This window comes from Apodemus sylvaticus, chromosome 20 (assembly GCF_947179515.1).
Source record: "Apodemus sylvaticus chromosome 20, mApoSyl1.1, whole genome shotgun sequence".
Classification (NCBI taxonomy): Eukaryota; Metazoa; Chordata; class Mammalia; order Rodentia; family Muridae; genus Apodemus; species Apodemus sylvaticus.
In genome coordinates this window covers 17,059,936-17,080,408 of record NC_067491.1, presented here as the reverse complement: position 1 = coordinate 17,080,408, position 20,473 = coordinate 17,059,936, and the positions used below count along the sequence as shown (strand labels likewise).

The 20,473-nt window shown below is 43.9% G+C and overlaps 1 protein-coding gene across 1 annotated transcript; it reads right to left on the bottom strand.

The window, feature by feature from the left end:
• Positions 1-2,937: 2,937 nt before the first annotated feature.
• On the bottom strand, positions 2,938-16,446 carry Cct2 (chaperonin containing TCP1 subunit 2). Its single transcript, XM_052165352.1, has 16 exons — positions 16,341-16,446; positions 15,634-15,708; positions 15,474-15,539; positions 14,343-14,454; positions 13,814-13,890; positions 13,609-13,721; positions 12,753-12,955; positions 10,143-10,243; positions 9,818-9,945; positions 9,087-9,190; positions 7,817-7,936; positions 6,756-6,884; positions 6,526-6,629; positions 6,041-6,140; positions 4,857-4,998; positions 2,938-3,212 (listed from the first exon to the last, which is right to left on the bottom strand). Exons 1-16 carry the CDS (start codon positions 16,341-16,343, stop codon positions 3,182-3,184), a joined length of 1,608 nt encoding a protein of 535 aa, XP_052021312.1. The 5' UTR covers positions 16,344-16,446; the 3' UTR covers positions 2,938-3,181.
• Positions 16,447-20,473: the final 4,027 nt, after the last annotated feature.

Here is a 20,473-nt window from a genome sequence, read left to right as displayed (position 1 = left end):
CCTTCCTAATGCTGCAACCCTCTAATACAGTTCATGTGGTGGTGACCCTCAACTACAAAATTATTTTTGTTGCTAATTCATAGCTGTTATTTTGCTGTCATTCATCATAATGTAAATTATTTTTGGAGACAGAGGTTTAGCAACAGGGTTTGTGAGCTGAGAGCTATCTTCTGGTGGTCTTGGAGATACTAAGATCTTGTCAGCAAAATAAGGAAGAAAGGCAGAAGCACCAAGTATTATTAATCCCACCCCTGGGTCTTCAGTCTGGAAACCCAAAGGCCTGAGGGAAATCTCCTGCAGACCATCCCAGGTGGGGATGGGACGAGTTAGTACCAGCTACTTATACATCAACTTGACACAAGCTAGAAATCATTTGGGAAGAGGGAACCTCAGCTGAGTTAGAGCCTCCACCAGATTGGCCTGTGTGGCATGCTCTTGATTAGTAGCTGATAAGGGAGAGCCCAGCTCACGAGGGAAGGTGCCACTCCTGGGTTGGTGGTCCTGGTTCTATGGGAAAGTGAATGATGCCTCATGGGCACCACAGTCCTCCATGGCTTCTGCTTCAGGTTCTTCTCAGACATCCCTCCCTCGGGGATGGAGTTATTTCCTGGAAATGTAAGATGAATGAAATCCTTTCCTCGGTTTGTTTTACCACAGCAATAAAAACTCCAGAACATAGCTAACTTGTTTTCTTTTGAGACAGCCTCAATATGCCTCAGCTGAACTCAAAACTTAAGACTCCTACTGTGCCTACCCACTCATCTTTTTTTTTTTTCCTGAGACAGGGTTTCTCTGTGTAGCCCTGGCTGTCCTAGAACTCACTTTGTAGACCAGGCTGTCCTTGAACTCAGAAATCCACCTGCCTCTGCCAACCAAGTGCTGGGTTTAAAGGCGTGCGCCACCACTGCCTGGCCAACCCACTCATCTTTAAGGAAAATAGACCACCAAGCATTTCTACTTTGCCCTAAGTGGCAGGCCACCGTAACCTGTGATTTTGCACTCAGTAGGTAGGATTTGCCAGAATCCTGGCACATACCTGCAACCCCAGCACCTAGTAGGCTAAAGCAGGGCTAAGTCAGTCTTAAAAATCTCAGGGGTTGGGGAGAGACATGGCTTTTGCCCTGAAGTCAACATACACTGAAAACATGTATTTTTCATGGTGGTAGTTTTCAAGTTCTATAGCAATTGTGATCTACAGAAAAGCTCCCACCAATTCTAAAGACATTGAAATGCACCCACCAGAACCTAGCAAAATAACCAGTCTGTATTTACCAAGTGTGAGTGCCCTGGCGGGTATAAAATGGAGTATGACTGAAGATAGAGAAAAGGCTATAGGAATAGGAGACAGTACCAATAGCAGGAAACTGTGCTCCTTCTGGATGAGTTCACAGGGAAGTATTGCTCAAATCTACTTCAACAGCCACCGAAGAAACAAGTCACACATGTAGAAACTGCGGCTGGAAACATGGCCCCGTGGTTAAGGGTACTACGCTTGGTTCCTAGAACCCAACCACCTGTAACTTTAGCTCCTGGGAGATCCAACTCCTCTGGTCTCCAAGGACACCTGCACTCACGTACAAATGCCCACCCCGAGACACACATTGAAAATTAAACCTTAAGAAAAAAGATATCAGAACGAGATTTTGTGGAGTTCAAGTTGCTCTGGGAATCAGGAAGAGATTCCCTCGCACATCTGTCAGTACCTCCCAAGTTAAACAGTAGCACTCCAGTCCTCATGGGAGTCAGCCACACGGGGGACCGGGGCAGCCTTACTGTGTCCTGGAATCCTGCATTTTCTAGGCAGTGACACTAACTGGCATCAACGACTCTGTGAGGTACCCGTTTGTACTTTTACATGTATTTATTTGGGGTTTGGGTTGACACCACTCACACAGGGAGGCCAGAGGAAAACTTAAAAGCTGCTTCTCTCCTGCCACGTGGGTTCCAGGGATTCATCTCAAGTCCTCTAGCTGACAGCAAGCATCTTTGACCACTGAACCATCCTGCCCGCCCCTAATAAATTCCTGGTATTAAAATATAGAGAGTTATAAAGAGATGCCTGACTTGTGTTTTTACAAAGAAACCATGTCCAGTTCCCAGCATCCATGTGGTGGTTGACAACCACTCAACTCCAGGTTCAAGGAACCTCATGCCCTCTTCTGACCTCTCAGGCACCAGGTACACATGCGGCTCATATGCAGGCAGAATATTCATACACATACATCTAAAGAACACACAGAATAGTTTTCATAGAACCTGAAACCCACCTACATAACAAGGCCAGCCCTTCCAGTGCTGGAGTCAGGAATGTATCACATGTTAGGGATGGCTCGTGTGGAAGTGTGTGCTGAGCCACTTCCCCGTTACCCTCAAAGCCCCCTACGTGCCCCCTGCCCCAGGGAATCCCGATGCCCTGGCAGCCAATACAACTCCTAAGCTTTTGAGCTCTTACATGCTGTGCACTCTGCAATATCCTGATTAACTTCCACATCTACGTCAAGTGTAAACCAACCCTAGTACATATTTATGCTCCCTGCCCCTCTACCAAAACAAAAACTCAAACAAAACAATCATAATGACATCTAAACAAAAGCACTACCTTAGGAAAATGCTATCCTATTAAGGCACCCAAGAGCGGTGGATGGCTAAATGTCACTTTTCCAAACTTGAACAGAAATAAAATGTCTAACGTAAATAATTAAAGGGTACTTATATCAAACCAAATCAGAACCGTACCTTATGGGACTTCTACTCCAAATTAATGTTCAGTAAAAGCTATGCATGATTGAGAATATATGTATGGGCACAATCAAAATAATTACTTTATAAAACGGTAAAGTCAATAATTGATTAGGCTGAAACAACTCTACACTGAGATACAACTGCTTCCATAAGTAGATTTCAAACAGGATATATACAGATCAGTAAGACATTAAGGACCAAGTAACTGGATTTTTATTTTAATACACAGTATGAGAAATGAACTTGTAAATCAACTGAATTGTATGGAAAATGAAATAGCAAATAAATTAGACCCATGTTTAACACAGAAGGTCAGCTAAATATTCAAACTTAAGGCTATCCTGGACACGTCAATTCCACAGTCTTCTTTAAAGGTTGAAGTCTTTCAAATACAACTTTGCTATGAACTGGTCCAGAGTTCAACAGCAAATGGGAATGCTTAACAGGGGTGGTGATCGGGGACACGTTTCCTATAAGGAAAAAAAAATCACACTATTAAGAAAAAGTAAAAACTGAAAAGTATGGTTTCAACTAGATTTTCATTGACTACAAATACTGAGACCTTTGTCTCAGTAAAGTCACTGCAGGCCCACTTCCCATGAGTGCACAACACCACGCAATCACTGTCACTATTAGGAGGACACAGGAAAATCCCGGCAGCGAGCAGGCCTGTACTCAGCAGTTCTCAGTGTCTGACCCAAACACCGACTTAACAAACAAGACGCTTTCCAAAAAAACGTTAATGGTTTCTGCTTCCTTTTCTTTTCTTTAAGATCAAATCTTACTGTATATCCTAAGACTAGACTTGAACTTCCAATTGTTCTGCCTCAGTCTTTAAGAAATATACTGCCACATGTGGCTTACTTCATGATTTTAAATAATGTAAGGATTAGGAACGTTTACCAAATTCATCGGTTTAGTTACATTAATGTTAGTTACATTAAACCAAAGCCAAAGAAAGGTGACACAGGGGTCCTGGGTGACAATCTACTCAGGAAGTGTCCACAGATAAGCTAGAGAGTGAGCAGGGCAGTGTGCCAAAGGGACAGCAGGCATATCCGTGAATTTTTAATTTTACATTTGTTTGTAAAATGCTTTTAAACAATGTTTATGTATGTATGTATGTCGTATGATGTATGTGTGTATGCATAAAAGACACATTTAGGGCAAAAAGTGAGGTTTTTTAAAAACCCATGGTATGTGAGATCCAGGGGCATTAGCAAGCATCCCTGGAACTCTCAGAAGTTTCAAGGTTACAGAACTGTAAACAGTCTTCCACTTAGCTATTCAGGCTTCCTCTCCTGGCCAGCTTCTCTGCACACTTACAGAAGAACACCTGCACCCTGTACCTCACGTTTCACTTTCAGAGAGAAGCTGCACTCTTTCTCTCCTGAGCCCACTACAGGGCCAAGTTTATCCCCACACTAACCTCCACTAACCCTGCGTGTGAGAGAAAGCAATGACGCTGAGGCCAGGGTCAAGCAATCGCCCAGATTCCCTCCCTTCTCCTCACCGGCAGCTGTCCCACCCTGAGGAGAATGAACCCACACACCTCAATCTGTGAACCCAAGCACACCCTTCCTTTGTCAGCATTTCTGACACAGCAACATGAAGCAAACTGATACACTTCATTTAACCACGTCTGTAACGTTGTTCTACAATGTGAACGGCCTCATGAGCCACGTGGGGGGCACCTGCCAGCTCAGCACTGGAAGCTCAGGGAAGAGGATTGTGAATCTGAGGCCAGCCCAAGTTATACAGCAAGACCATCTCCAAAATCAGAGCTACCAAGTCAAGCACACAGGCACTTATAAGGGTGTGCAGGGAAGCCAGCGGCCTGATCCATCCTGGTAAAGACATTAGACACCCACACGGTCCCAGACACTTGACCCTCACAATTCACAAGCCTGGCTCTTTAACCTTTCCAATATGAGTGTGCCCCTGGCTATGCAAACCAGTTTCCTCCTAAGGCTTTCTAAGAACTATGACTACATAGTGTCTTAGTAGTATGTGTAACAGACTACTAAGCTCTAACTGTTCTTTAAACAGAATTATCAAGCTCCCTGGACTCTGTCCAGCATGCTCTCCTAGGAGCGCCAGCACTCTGTACCTACCTGGGTGCTGCTTTGATAATGTTGTCCACTCGCAGAATCACCTCAGCCGCTTCCGCCGCACTCAGAAGAACCTGTCGCTTTACTTGAAAACTCTCTGTTATACCCAGAATTGCCATATCGCCAATGGTACCTTCCTTCATATCTGAAGGGTAGTTATTAAAGTAATAACAAAAAGGCATTAAAACATTTCTAATAACTAATAATAAAACTAAAGCTGTTATAGCACCTCACTACCTGATGTAGCTAGATCCATCTATAAAAGCACTATTTAAAAAAAAAAGTGACAAGAAAAATTGTTAAGCCTAGCACTGGAGTTGCATACCTTTAATCCCAGCACTGGGGAGGCAAATGCAAGCTAATCTTTGAGTTCAAGGCTAACCTAGTTAATAGAATGAGTTTCAGGACAGCTAGAGCTACACAGAGAAACCTTGTCTTGGAACTAAAAACAAAATGAAACGAAAATACTTGCAGACAAAGTGCCTTCCTTCTAAAGGGCTCTGTTTACAGGCACGGAGCAGAGCCTCCTTACTCGGAAAAGCGGGTCTGCAGTCCAGAGTCGGCTCCTTGGGGAGCCTCGGAACTGGTCAAAGTATCGGAAATAAATGCCTGAGTGCTCACTCGGTCCCAAACACTAAGAGGGAGTGCCCACCACTCCCTATAAGCCTGAGAACTACAGAACAGGGTAGAAGGAGTTGGGGGGGGAGAGGGATGGGGAGGGAGGAGGAGGAGCAGGAGCAGCAGCATCAGCAGCAGCAGGAGTGCTCTGGATGCTATCTCCTGGACCTGAGCTTCCCAGTACATCCGTGACTTCAGCAGCAGTGGTCACCTGTACACAGCCAGGCCTCTTAACATTCCATCACGGAGAGGAAAGGGGCTTCTAAGGTCCCAACCTCACTGAAAAGCTACTCTGGCTGCTGGGGAAGGATGAGTCTTATTCCTCAGGGCACAGCCTTGATAAGGTGCTTTTATCCAAGTAAAGAACCTTCCGCCATGAGAGCAGGAGAGGGACCTGGGAACAAAGGGTTGAGTGAAGGAGAAAAGCTGTCCAGAGAACAAAGGGAAGGGGGTATGACCAAAGTGCAATATGTGCGTGTCAACAGATATACAGGGTGTATGTGTGCATAACATTTTTAATTGAAGAAAATCACTTTCAAAAGTGACTGCAGAAGGGGTTGGTGTCTTACCCAGTCCAGCAGTTATCTGGCCTTCACTGTGAGCAGCTCGGAGCTGGGCCACCAGGTCTGCACTGTCGTAGCCTGCATTGTCGGCTATGATGGTTGGCAACTGCAACATCAAAGTGTCACGTAACCACCACGGACTGCACTGTCTCACCCAGCGACAGCGAACTTTAGAGTTCTGAGGGCCACAGAAAGCCTGCTTCCTGCTCTTCTTTTCAGACAAGCTCCTACTATACAGACAAGGTTGGTCTTACGTTTGAGATCCTCTGGCCTCAACCTCCCTCATGCTGGGATTACAGGTAAAGACCATGCCTGGCTATCTGATTCTTAGTAACTATTCATGACTGGGTATTAAATGTAGAATTAGAACATAAAACATTGTGTACTGCGTTTTTGTAAAGGTAAGGAGAAAAAATTGTTTCTAGGACAGAAGAACACATTCAGTTTAAAATTAAGCAGATGAAATATGTGTTCAGTTCTCCACAGCTCACCATCCTCAGGGCTTTAGCAAACGACTCCATTGCTACGGCTTCTTTTCCTGGGGTTCTGCTGGCAAGCTTTGTCACAGCATGAGCCATCAGCATCTCAGAACAACCTGCAGATTTAACCCAAAACTTGTCATACACTCTGCCGCCTCTGTTTCTATGAAAGCCAATACGTTCGACATGCTAAAAGGACATACTGTCAAGAAACAAAGCATGTAGCCCCTCCACATGCTTACCTCCTCCGTAAACTGTTCTAGGATCTTTGACAGTTTGGGCAAGAACACATAGGGCATCATGCAAAGATCTTTCAGCTTCATCCAAAATTTGCTGAGTGGCACCACGAAGGACGATGGTACAAGCCTCCCCTAAGGTTAAATGTGACACTCGTGAATCAGTTACCGTGTAGCCACCCACCACAGCTTCATCCGCACGTCACTATTCACGTAATGACTATTATTGGGCTTTGGCAGCAATGCTTTCTCTTTAAAGATCAATGTTCATAAATGTTCTGAGTGATCAAGAAAAAAAAGCCCTATGCTAAATATACACATTTCAAAGGCAGCAAATATCAACCTGACTTTAAGACACTGAAACAAAACATAAAATAGGCACTCTTAGGCTGGAGAGATGGCTCAGTGGTTAAGAACACCGACTGCTCTTCCGAAGGTCCTAAGTTCAAATCCCAGAAACCACATGGTGGCTCACAACCATCTTCAGTAGGATCTGATGCCCTCTTCTGGGGTGTCTGAAAACAACTATAGTGTGGTTACATAATAAATAAATAAACCTTAAAAAAGAAAAAAGGCACTCTCAAAATTTATATTTGCCCTTGAAGACACACATATCCAGTCCACTTAATAATCCTCAGTCACGTGCGCATGTGCCTGGGTGCATGTATGCATGGAAGTCAGAGGTGAGAACTGGTCCTCCTTCTAGCCTGAGGGCCTTAGAAAGGGAACGGAGGTCTTTAGGCTTCAAGCACGTCCACCCACAGAGCCATCTCAACAGCCTATAGGATATATATTTTAGCACTATAGATACCTTTAAAAAAATATTTATTTCATGTAGTATGAGTACACAGTCACTGTTTTCAGTTGTACCAAAAAGAGGGCGTCAGATCCCATTACAGATGGTTGTGAGCCACCATGTGGTTGCTGGGATTTGAACTCAGGACCTCTGGAAGAGCAGGCAGTGCTCTTAACTGCTGAACCATTTCTCCAGCCTACAACTTTTTTTTCAATTTCCAGATACCAGCAAGGACTTAGGTACTTAAGCCAAGATTTACATAGTCACTCACCAAGGGCAACCCCAGAAAAGTGAATGAGTTTATCTTCTCCGATCATAACTTCTTCAATAAGTTTGCAACTTCCAAGCTTCACAAGTTCTGGGTGATCAAAGGTAGAGGCAATTTCACCACCTGTGAACATAAACACATCAGTGAGTTCCAGGCTGAACTGATTGATTCAATCATTTAAACATTTTTACCATTTGGGAAATTAGAAACTTAGAAAAGCTTTGTTTAGATTCAAGCATAAGGTACATAGCTGACCCACTCTGAAGCGCATGTGAAGGGCATGAAGTCTTCATTAAAGGTTCCTGTAACTTTACTTCACACGGGGTACAAGAAACTAAGTATTCAGCAAAACAAACTATTCAAGATTCTTCTTTTAAGCTCAAATTTGCTTATGCCCAGAAAGTAAAGTCTTTGTTTTTGTGAGAAAGAATGAGTTGTCCTGAAATACCACACACCACAGAAAGAACTCTATAGCTATGGTAAACCGTGTGTGTGTGTGTGTGTGTGTGTGTGTGTGTGCGCAACCCCCAAACATGCAACTTTAAGAATGAAAATGGCAGGGCTGGAGAGATGGCTCAGTGGTTAAGAGCACTGACTGCTCTTCCAGAGGTCCTGAGTTCAAATCCCAGCAACCACATGTTGGCTCACAACCATCTGTGATGAGATCTGATGCCCTCTTCTGGTGTGTCTGAGAACAGCTATAGTGTACTTACATATAATAAATAAATGTTAAAAAAAAAGAAAGAAAAGAAAAGAAAAGAAAATGGCCCAGATGGAGAGGCCAATACAAGTCAACCAAAAGCACTGCACAAACTTTCTCTGTATAAGGTACATACATCTAACATGATTACATTTCATATTTAGACTTGGGCCCTACCCTACTCATTTCATTATGCACAAACACTTCACTCTACACCTCCAAAATCCAATATCTGAGAAACTTCTGAGTACTGAGCATTTTAAATAAGAGAAAATCGCCTATAATAATATCTAGCGACCAGCAAGATATTCCGCAGGTTAATAAAGGCACTTGCTAGAGAGCCTCGGAACCTGAGTTAAGACCCAAGTCCCACAGTGTCTACAACCTCCACATGCAACCCAGTGCACACATGCACACGCAAAATCAATCAATGAATGTAATTCTCCAAACAAGTAAACTAAAGGCATAACTGCAAGTATATACTCAGCTCCTTAAGGGGTTTCTTCATACTCTTACTGCATTGCACAGTAACTTCCTAGAAACTATACTCTCTAAGGTATGCATTTTCCATACCTGTGACGAGAGCCAGGCGCTCCACACCTGCGAAATCTGCGTGCTCAATGGCCATGACACCAGCAGCACCGAAGAGTTGTTCAGGGTAATTGTAAATCAACTGTCTGTGAAGACAATACACATTGTGCTCAAAATGGCCACTTCTCAAGCTGAATTAATTAGAACGCAAAACCTGCAAGCATTTTTACTTCACCAGAAATAAACAATCCAGCCTCCTGATCTAGGCTTAATCCTTGGGTCTCAAATGATAGGCAATGCACTTAATCCCAGCACTTGGGTGGCACAGGCAGGCAGATTTCTGAGTTCGAGCCCAGCCTGGTCTACAGAGTGAGTTCCAGGACACCCTGTCTTGCAAAACCAAAATAAATAAATAGATAGATAGATAGATAGATAGTATCCAACTCTCTCACAGGGCTTTACATTAAGGCACAATACTCAACTATTTTAGCCTTACTCCATACCACAGCAAGCTGTATCCCTGTTATCAGCACACAGAAGCTGAGTGCAGTGAAAATATATATAAAGTACCGAGAACAGTGCAGTAAGGGCCCGAGGAACCTTAGAACACATCAAACTCGCCTGCAAGCTAACAGCCCACTGACTGCACTGACTGGACGAACCATGGCAATCTGTAATTGTAAGTAAAACCACATGCAGCAGTTTCTAACGATAAGTAACTTGATAGGAAATACAATTTTTATGAGAAAAAAGTAACTTTAGATCACACAGACCTGTTAATAAAGCAATTTATTCCATGCTTAAGAATACGTTCGACCTTTTCCTTCATCTTCTCCTTTTCTGCGTGTTCTATCTCTGCAACCTTTGCTGTGGAATCAACTCTTACCCGAGAGCCAAATATCTAAGATTGAAGACATAAGGGCAGCGTAAGTTTCACTCCTCTTAAAAACAAAGCTTAATTTATTTAACAAACACACTTTACTTCAGTGTTTCTATGAACTACATTTCATATATAATAAGTATATATTATCTACTCAAGCTGCTTAGTTTAAGTTAACGGCGACCAGCAACAGCAGTTCCAGAAATGTAGTCACATACCTTTATTTTATCTGTATCCATTCCAGTATTTGCAATAAGAATTTTAGCATTTTCAATTCTCTTCGGTTGATTTACTCCAATTTTTTTATCCAAGAGAAAACCTACAACAAACATAAAAACGGTAATAATCTTTTAACAGATTAGTAATGCAAATAACACATTTTACAAGTTCAATGTACCATGTTCCAAGAATCTAAAAAGTATTTCATTATAGCAGTGATCACAAACATCAACCCAGTATTTAAAATACATTTGGAAAAATAGACCATAACGGAGCTGAAGAGACAGCCTAGTGGCTTAGAGCACCTGCTGGCTCTTGCAGAGGACCTGGGTTCATTTCCTAGTACCTACACGTTGGCTGACAACTCTCAGTAACTCCAGTTCTAGGGGATCTAATGTTCTAGGGGATTCTGTGCTCCACAGGCACCAGGCATACACACGGCAGACATTATGTAGGCAAAATACCCATAAACAGTAATAAAGCAAATAACTAAAAAAGAGAATACACATGGGCAACCCTACAGCATAAGCACAGAAACAAACCACATCAGCCTGAAACTTTTGTTTCACATATATACAGCAGACCAGAGTCTACAGATTACAATGCAAAAATATTAAAGTTCATTTTTACTAGCTTAAAACTGGCAATCAGAGACAGCAGTTCTACATACCAGGACACCTGGCTGTTTCAGGACAGCCAGGGCAAAATAACAGAGACCCTGACTCATGAAAATAAACAAGACAAGTTGGCCTAGTGGTAAAATGGAACCACCACGGACAACACAACTACATAAGCCTGGTCCTATCATGCTCTTGACCTCAGGCTATGGCTAGTGTCAAGCAGACACTCACAGGTAAGTCCCGCACAACTGAAGGAGAGACACTCATTTCCAGCTCTGCTGCTTTGGTGCCAGCACGACCTGGTGGTGACCGCCTGCATAGGCTTCTCTCAGACACATAACAAGAGCTTGGCTTATTAAAGCCTGCCCTGCACTTTCTGCTCCATTCAGCTGTCTATCACCTAGCAGACGACTGGAACTACAGGACCAAGGTTTCACTCCCCATTCCTGGCACCGAGCACACACAGGAGTATGAGCCACTGCTACAAAGTTTCCCCTACTTGGCAGACCACTAGAAACACTACAGAGCCCTTGCAGATCGATGGGACCAAAATATTTTCAGAACTCTGTAAAAAAAACAACACAACATACACAAAAGCCAGCATTCCACATCACTTGTAGAAACAAGCTTACACAGCACAACTTGATTGTTTTAAAAACCCTTTAGGAAAATGTCTGCATGGTCCACAGCTCATTTGAAAATCCAAGGTGAAGACACTGAATAGCCTGTGCTCTACAAATTACACTAAGAAAACAGCATCTCCCAACTTAGTCCTCAGAAACTACATCCCTATACATTAATTACATACACCTGTCATTTAAAGAGACTTTGAAAGTATTTTTTCCTCAAAACAAACAAAAAAATAAGCTGGAGAGATAGCTCAGACGCTGAGCGCGCTTACCGCTGCTGAGGAGTTGGCTGAGGTTGGCTCCCAGCACCTCACTGGGAGGCTCACACAGCCTGTAACTATACCTAAGTGGAGCTGCTGCCTCTGGCCAGACATGCACATACCCATACTCAAGACACAAACAACAGACTGCGATTAATTAATAATCTTTGATACAAAAAAATTTTCCTGGGGCTGACAATATAGCTCAGTTAAAAAGATAATTACCACAGGGGGAGAGATGGGGGCTTACGAGACTTTTGGGGAGTGGGGGGCTAGAAAAGGGGAAATCATTTGAAATGTAAATAAAAAATATATCAAATTAAAAAAAAAAGACACATACACACACACACAAAAAGATAATTACCTAGCATTCACAAATACCTAGATGGATTCCCCCAGCATTACAAAATCAGTTTGGGAGGGAACAGAAGTTTAAGGTTATCCTTGGCTAAACACACACACACACACACACACACACACACACACACACACACACACACACACGCTACACAAGACTATCTTTAAAAACAACAGGGCTAAAGAGCTGGCTCAGCAGTTACGAGCACTTGCTCCTCTTGCTGAAGACCTGGTTTGGTTCCCAGCACCCAAATGGTGGCTCACAGCCATCTTTACTTCAGTCCCTGGCACCTTCTTGTGACCTCCATGGGACCAGTTATGCATGTGGTACACATATAAGTTGTCAAAACACATAAGTCTAGAAATTTTTGATTAAAAAAAAAAAGCCAATGCTACACAAATGCCAATAAATATCAATCGGATAAAAACTCCTCTACCAACAACCTGCTAATTAAATGATTTGACTTAAGAGACTATGCTTGGAAATACATATAATCCTAAAAAAGTAGCATTTAGGAAGACCTTTTGGTAAAGCTGTAACTTCTCTTTCATTATTAGCAGAAGACTTCATGTGTAAAATTTACAAAGCTCAAGCAGAGCTAAGACCCAGCATCCTGCTGACACAACAAAGTGGTTAAAATGAGAAAGCAGCCGCGCAGTCCAGCCCTAAAGACAAGTTCTCTGGCTCCCTGTTCTCAGGGGAGCGGGACCAAAGGGCATGCTGGGTACACACGTGTACATACCTTCATCTAGATAGGAGTCTGCCAGACTCCCACCGAGTTTCTTGATGACATGGATGGCCTCCAGATTACCAGAGCCTTTCAGTCTGAGAACAGCCTCGACGGCTAATTTGGTGAAGTGGTCCTTGTGGTGAGTGAGCAGTTTTGAGGATAATGTCGTTCCTGCAATATTCATTAAATCTTGCCAGAATCTGACTTCATCAGAACTAATAAAACGGAACACAGAAAAGAAAATGCTATTAAAATTATCCATTAAGCATCCTTTAATTTTCAAAGGTTCACCTAAGAACCTGACCCCACTCAGATCCTCATGGTCCTCAGATCAAGAAGCCAGGGAGCAATGGGACCCTGTCTTTCCGTCCACCCAGGAGGCTCTGTGAGCCCTGAACACGCAGGCCCACGGGTGTTCTCACTCAGCACATAGAGACCGTTTCTGGCCGTTTACTTGTTGATATGCATAGAAGTAAACTAAATATGTGTATACTTTGGGACTCAGCAATCCCACTTCCAGAAATAGTTGAGTAATAAATTCCCAAAAGGTAGAACTTTTAGTCCTATACTGAAGCACCTAACAATTAATGTCACAGAGAACGTATCAACTCCCACAAACACACTGGCTAGTCCAGTGTGAGAGATTAATAAACTCGGCATGGAAACACAGGCTTGTAACCCCAGCACTTGGGCAGGAGGGACTCGGAATCTGAGGCTAGTGAGCGCTGACTCTAGAGCACGGGATGCTCCTAGGAGGGTGGTGGTGGTGTGGGGTTTTAGCTCCTAGAAGGGTGGGTAGAGCAAGGCAGCAAGATGACGCTCATGCTCCCTAGACTAGACTTTCCCAGCGGGACTGTGGTCCACCAACCCGTGATCCACCGCGGAGCTCAGCAGGGCCTCTCGTGCGGCCTTTGTGGCTTCTCTCCAGCCTGCGATGATGGTCTGTGGATGTATCTTTTTTGCAATTAAAGATTCTGCTTCCTGCCAATAAACAGGTACACAAAAGTAAGGAAGGATTCCACTACTGCTCAAAACCACAGTCCAGTTCTAAGGCACAAGTGTCAGCCACTCACCCGGAGCAGCTCTGCGGCTAAGACAGTAACAGAGGTAGTGCCATCACCAACTTCATCATCTTGAACCCTTGACATATCTAGGAAAAAAACGAAATGATTTCTCCACATCACTAAATTCTTTTAAAATGTCCACAACAAACCTAAACTTCATTAATAGTACATTCCATGCCTGACAAAGTTTTGGAAGACCTTAAAGTGTTAAATACTGTAGCCTGAATGTGCCTCATGAGTTCATGGAAATAATCCCTAACTTTTTTCTGCCTCACCAAATTAGGCCTTCTGTCATTATGACAGCAAGAGAGACCTTACGAGAAGGGGCCATTGATGTTGGACTGGGCAGTTCAGCCAAACAGACTTGTATCACTTAAAAATTGTGGTTGCAGTGGCTGGCATGGACTATAGATAACAGTGCTACTTCTGAAATCCATTGTATTAGGGATATAATGCCAATGCTATCATTTAAATAGCTGACACAGTCTATCAGGAAATAAGTTATCGGGAAATACTAACAGGCAAGTCTCAGACTCACCGACAAGAACTTTCGCTGCTGGGTTGTCCACACCGATGTTCTTCAGAATCGTGGCTCCGTCATTGGTCACCATTAGAGAGGCGTCTCGTCCACTGCTTAGGAGAATTTTGTCCTGAAAGGAAACTTATTTCTGTCAAATTAAGGTCTACGTACTTCTTCAAGAATATGTGCAGACACAAAAACCTCTGGATGGTTAGCTGGCTACCAAATGTTTCCTCCCATGCATGTATCTTACGACCACACTTCAATGTGTGCAAAGCTTACAAGTACAGGCAATACAAACTAGCTTTGCCACATGTCACAACGATAGAACCCAATCTCCATCAACAGAGTTCAAAGCAAATCCCAGAACACTATATGACAGTTAAAGAAGTATAACATACTAAAGGGGGAAAAAAAAAAATCACAATGGAACCCTTCCTGTGCTAACCAAAAGATCAGTTAAAAAGCATTAGTACTAAGGCTATAAAAATAATTTGTTCATGTAATAAGAGGTTGCACAAACTCTGACAATAGCACACTAAAACCAGATACACATAAACAAAAACGGTCTCTGTTACTTAAAAAAATGTGTTGCAAGCCGGGCAGAGGTGGTACACGCAGTGGTGGTGATGGTGTATGCCTTTAATCCCAGTACTTGGGAGGCTGAGGCAGGTGGATTTCTGAGTTCGAGGCCAGCCTGATCTACAGAGTGAGTTCCAGGACAGCTAGGGCTATACAGAGAAACCCTGTCTCGAAAAAACCAAATCCAAAAAAACCCAAAAAAACAAAACAAAACAAAAAACCCAAAAAACCACGTGCTGCAAAAATACATAACATGATAAACTTATCCGTGAGTGAACAGAAAAATACCAGTAGGCTTGGCGAATGTTAACACTTGCTGCCACTGGAAAGGAATGTGAGACTGCGAATGGTAACACAGGAGAAGTTTTTATAAGTTTTAGATTACAGGAGATAAAAAAGAAAATTGTTACTAATTACATTTACACCAAAGGCTTTAAACCATTATTAAAACTTGTAATTTTGTTCAGCCACTACAACACAAAACCACAGGAAAATGAACAAAACTTGAAACACACCAAAGAAACTTCTTAAAAAAAAACAAAACTTTTTTTTCTCTATTTTTCTTACCATGCCCTTCGGTCCCAAAGTGCTCTTCACTAAGTCTCCAATGGCGATGGCACCAATAAAGGATGACTTAAATTATAAAAGAAAAAATCAGAAAAGGCCGTCAAAATTTACGCTCACAAAGAGTTGGATGTTATCCTTTAAAAGCAACAGACGGGCTTACCAGGCGAGCTGTCTCTGCTCTCTCTTCATCAGCTCCAGCCTTGAAGATATTAACAGGCGCGAGGGAAAGGGAGGCCTAAAAGGGGAAACCAACACACTCCGTTTGAATGCCAGTACTCGTTAACACACAACTAGGGGCTCTCACTACATCGGTAAGTAGATTAGCTAATAAAAATTGGTGTCCGTCGTGGGAGTGGGTATTTATTTAAATAGACAGAAGTACGTTCACGTGGGCGCCAGGAATAAATCATCACATCGACCCACTGGTGAGTATGACAAAACTAAAGGCAACCTTAAGGCCGGGCAAGCACCGACCACCAGATAGCAACCCTCCGTCTACCGCCGGCCCGCACAACCATTCGCCCTTCAAACCCCGCCCCATAGAGGGCGGGGCCGACGAGGGTACTGCTAGAAATTTCTGCGCTTGGGGTGAGGACCGGGGGGTCGTCGAGGACCCCTAGCCGAGAAGCCCTGATCTTACAAAGAGATGCTGGCTCAGGGCGCCACGCTCTCCCTTCCCGCTCCCCGCAGAGAGCTCGATCAGCGGGTCCCACGCAGGCCCCATGCCCGGCCCAAGCCATGTGCGGAGGGCCCACGAGTCCGCCGCAGGGAGCCTGCGACTCCGGTTAGACAAGAGAAGTGGCGGGGAGGCGGGACACAGCGGGGACCGGGCAGGAGCCGAAGTCCTGGGCCCAAAGCTAGGCTCACCATGGTTCCGACAAATTCAGTGTAGAGGCTAATCCCTCACAAGCCGCTCCGGGAAGCCAGCAGGGGAAAGGAAGGCGGAAGTGACGACACGCTCTACCGCAGGGGGCGGGGCCGACCTGCGCGGGTTTCCGCCTGCCGCGCGGCGGGCTGGGCCGGAAGCGTAGCCGCTCGCTGGAGAAGAGGCGGGGCCTCGGCTCTTGTTACTGCCAGCGGCGGAAATCCTTGAGATGTGGGCGGGGCTAGGGGCGAGCTGATTTAGACTAGAACTAGAGAACAAAGAACAACGCACCGCGCAGGTTGCCGCGGAAACCAAGTTCCTGCTTATATATATTTTTAAAATTTTTGTCTTTCAAAATTTGTCTTGAGGTCAGATGTACATTTTCAACTGTTGCACACTAATCATTTCCACTATTTATTCTCCTCGGAAGCAACCATTCCATTTTTCGTGCTTTTTTTCTTTGGGAGGGTTATTTATTAATAGGCTACTAAATAATAGTTTTTAGCATTATTATTATAAAGGAATCCTCATTTGATTTTTTAGACATGGTCTTACTGTATAGCTCTGGCTTAGCTTAGAACTCACGTTGTAGGCCAGGCAGGCTGGCCATTCTGAGATCCTCCTGCCCTGCCTCCACAGTGCGGGTAATTAAGGTGGGCGCTACTTACTCCTGTAGTTCATTTAATTTTAAGACATTGTGTTGGATTTTAACTGCCCAAGTCAAGGGCTACTGAGGCTTAGCTGAAATTTACATTGGCCCTGGTTGCCCAGTTCAGGTTTTCCTCTTCATTTGTTTTCTCTCCGGGTTGGGAGAGACCCTAATATATCTGTCAGAATAACTTCAAAGCAGAGATCAAGATCAAGTCCTAAATATTTCATCTTATCAAAAACAGTTTTTTCTGCACTGGAGAGATGGCTCCGTGGTTAATGATTCCCGGGGTACAGGTAGTTCAGTTTCCAGCAACTACATGGAGACTCACTGACATCTGATGCCCTCTTCTGGCATGTAGGTGTACATGCAGATAGAGCACTCAGAATACATAAAATACAGAAAAATCATTTTTTAAAAGTTGAGAGATGGCTCAGAGGATAAGACTGACTGCCCTTCCAGAGGTCCTGAGTTCAATCCCCAGAAGCCACATGGTGGTTCACAACCATCTGTAATGCGATCTGATGAAAATTTGATTTCTCACTGTGTGTCTAAAGACAGCTACAGTGTACTCATACACATAAAATAAATACTTCTCTAAAAATATTAATTTTTTCTCTCTTTACTCTTGACACCTAAGGCACAGCTCTTGAGCTTATAAAGAATGTTAGTTTTTGTTTTATCCACTGGTAACATTTCTCTCTCTGATCGCTTTAGCAAGTACCTATACGTCTGATGCTCGCCAACAGGAAGTCATTTTCCATTTTTAGTTCTTTTTACCCTTAGATGTAGTAAGTTAATTTATATTGGGTTGGTGAGCTTTGGAGAATCAAATCTAGTTATCAACTGCTTATAAAGTCTTAAGCACTTCAAAACAATTGTGGGCATATGTATGGTGTATACAAAGGCAAACACTGGAGGACAACTTGGAGAAACCAGTTTTGTCCTGCCACCACATAGGTCCCGAGGGCGGAACTCAGGCTGTCAGGTTCAACAGCAAGCGCCTTTATCCTCGGAGCCTGTTTTTTAACTTTTGATTTCTCCCTGTGTGTGTATGTGTATTTACATGTGCATGTAGGTGCTGGCGGAGGTCAAAAGAGGGCGGCAGATCCTCTGGGGCGGGAGTAGTAAGCAGTCCAACCCCGTTGCTGGGAATTTAACTCTGTTTCTTTGCAAGAGCAGCAAGGGCTCTTAACCTCTGAGCCATCATCTCAGCCCCCCATCAAATGTTTTTACGTCCACAGAGCCTACAACAGTCATTATTTTAAATAAGTCTGTGTGACCCTGGTGTGACCCTGTGTGACCCTACACTATCCTAAGGCTCAACATAACAAGGACCCAGGAAATTGTTATTTAAAATTTACTAGTCTTCTGTCACCGGGAAATTTTTCTTAGGAAAAGGTTGTGTGTGTGTGTGTTTTGTTTTTTTCAAGACAGGGTTTCTTTGTGTAGCCCTGGCTGTCCTCAAACTAGCTCTGTAGACTAGGCTGGCCTCGAACTCATAGACATCTGCCTGCCTCTGCCTCCTGAAAAGTATTTTGATGGGCAGATCCCAGGTGGTATTTAGAAGCAAGTCACACTAAGAAGCTAACATACCTGCACATCTTACAAGGCTGTTTTTCTGGTGCACAAAGTACACAGAGTCCAGTGGGTGGCAGGCAAACTTAGACTGTGGGTTACCAATTGTCCCCTCCCTGTCAGACTTTAGAAGAGTAGTAAACATGAAGACATTTGAATAGAACAGGGATACTGGCTGCCATCCTGTAGATCTGAGCTGAGAGGCACCAGCAGTCAGTCCCCTGTAACCGGGCTCTAGAGACTGTCTTCTCCCCTGCATCTTTGGTCTCTTCCTCCTCTCCGGGGAGAGGAGACTTCACTTGGAACCAAGCTACAATGGGTTTGAATTTCAGCTTGTTTTTCTAACTAGTTTTGTAATCTTGGGCTTCCACAAACGTTCTGAATTGACTGACTGAACTGTTTCCAAAAGTCCCACTAGCTGAATGTATCGCTTGTCTCTTAGCATTTTTTAACGTGTGTAGCCCTTTTGAACTGGGAATGCTGCAGGGCCGTGGACCACCCTTGCTTATTCCTCTCATCTTTTACTCCTCAGGTTGTTTCTCTTGGCTCTCTTCATCCTGCCCTCTGACCTCCACCCCACCCCCACCCACACCCCGCCACTGCCAGTCTTTCTTGCCTAGGGTTGGAATTCCTTTTGGTGAATTCTGTTAAGTGACTGCCCTAGCTACATTACTTCTGTGCCTCAACTTCCTGGTGTATGAAATGGACATAATCAGAATACGTATCTCACAAAAGCAAGAATAAATTGCTTAGAGGGTGCCTGGGCTATAGCAAGCTCTATTTACCTTAGGTGTAACTCCAGTGTATGCTTGGGAAAACATTGTTTCTGCAGTTGGTGTACTTGCAATGAAGTATATTTGAAAAGAGGTGATTTAGGGAAAAGAAGAGTCATTGTCTAGAGCAGTGGCTGTCAGCCTTCCTAATGCTGCAACCCTTTAATACAGTTCCTCATATGGTGGTGACCCTAGCTATAAAATAATTATTGCTACTCCATAACTGTAACTTTGCTATTGTTATGAATCATAATGTAAATATCTGCATTTTCTGACTATCTTAGGAGACCCTTGTGAAAGAGCTGTTCCACCCCCATAACCCATGGTTGAGAACTGCTCACAACCGTCCACAAAGGGATCTGATGCCCTCTTCTGGCACATGGGTATATATATGCAGACAGAGTACTCCTACATTTGAAATTAACATAATGATGATGATGATGATCCTGGCTAATCTTACAGGCTGCCTGTCCCCATTGGAGAACAACCAGAACACAAGTAATAAGACTTCTCGACATTCCTCAAGAACTTTCATAATACTATTAGGACTCCAGAATCAATACCTACTTCTGATTCTGTTTGACACTAAGCTATCCTATCATTCACCACACAGGAAGCTACTTCTTAATAGTCTGCCAATGAGAACAGGCAGCTTGCAGCCGGGCGTGGTGGCGCACACCTGTAATCCCAGCACACTGGGAGGCAGAGGCTGGCGGATTTCTGAGTTTGAGGCCAGACTGGTCTACAGAGTGAGTTCCAGGACAGCCAGGGCTATACAGAGAAACCCTGTCTCGAAAAAACCAAATCCAAAAAACCAAAAGAGAGAGAGAGAGAGAGAGAGAGAGAGAGAGAGAGAGAGAGAGAGAGAGAGAGAACAGGCAGCTTGCAAGATTAGCCAGGATCATCGCCACCACCACCACCATCATTTATTTTCAATGTAGGAGTACTGTTTGCATATACACCTATATGCCAGAAGAGGGCATCAGATCTCTTTGTAGATGTAGATGGTTGTGAGCCACCATGTGGTGGCTGGGGTTTGAACTCAGGACCTCTGGAAGAGCAGTCAGTGCTCTTTACCCCTGAGCCATCTCACCTGCCCCAGCCAGGCTCATCTTTAAAGTAAACTCACAAGAGG

Excerpts from the sequence above, each read along its gene's own strand:
- Cct2 (XM_052165352.1), bottom strand. Across the intron at positions 7,937-9,086 it reads GCGCCTGGCTCTCGTCACAG|GTGGTGAAATTGCCTCTACC; the intron begins GTATGGAAAATG and ends TTATGTTCACAG. Across the intron at positions 6,630-6,755 it reads TAGAACAGTTTACGGAGGAG|GTTGTTCTGAGATGCTGATG; the intron begins GTAAGCATGTGG and ends TTAAATCTGCAG.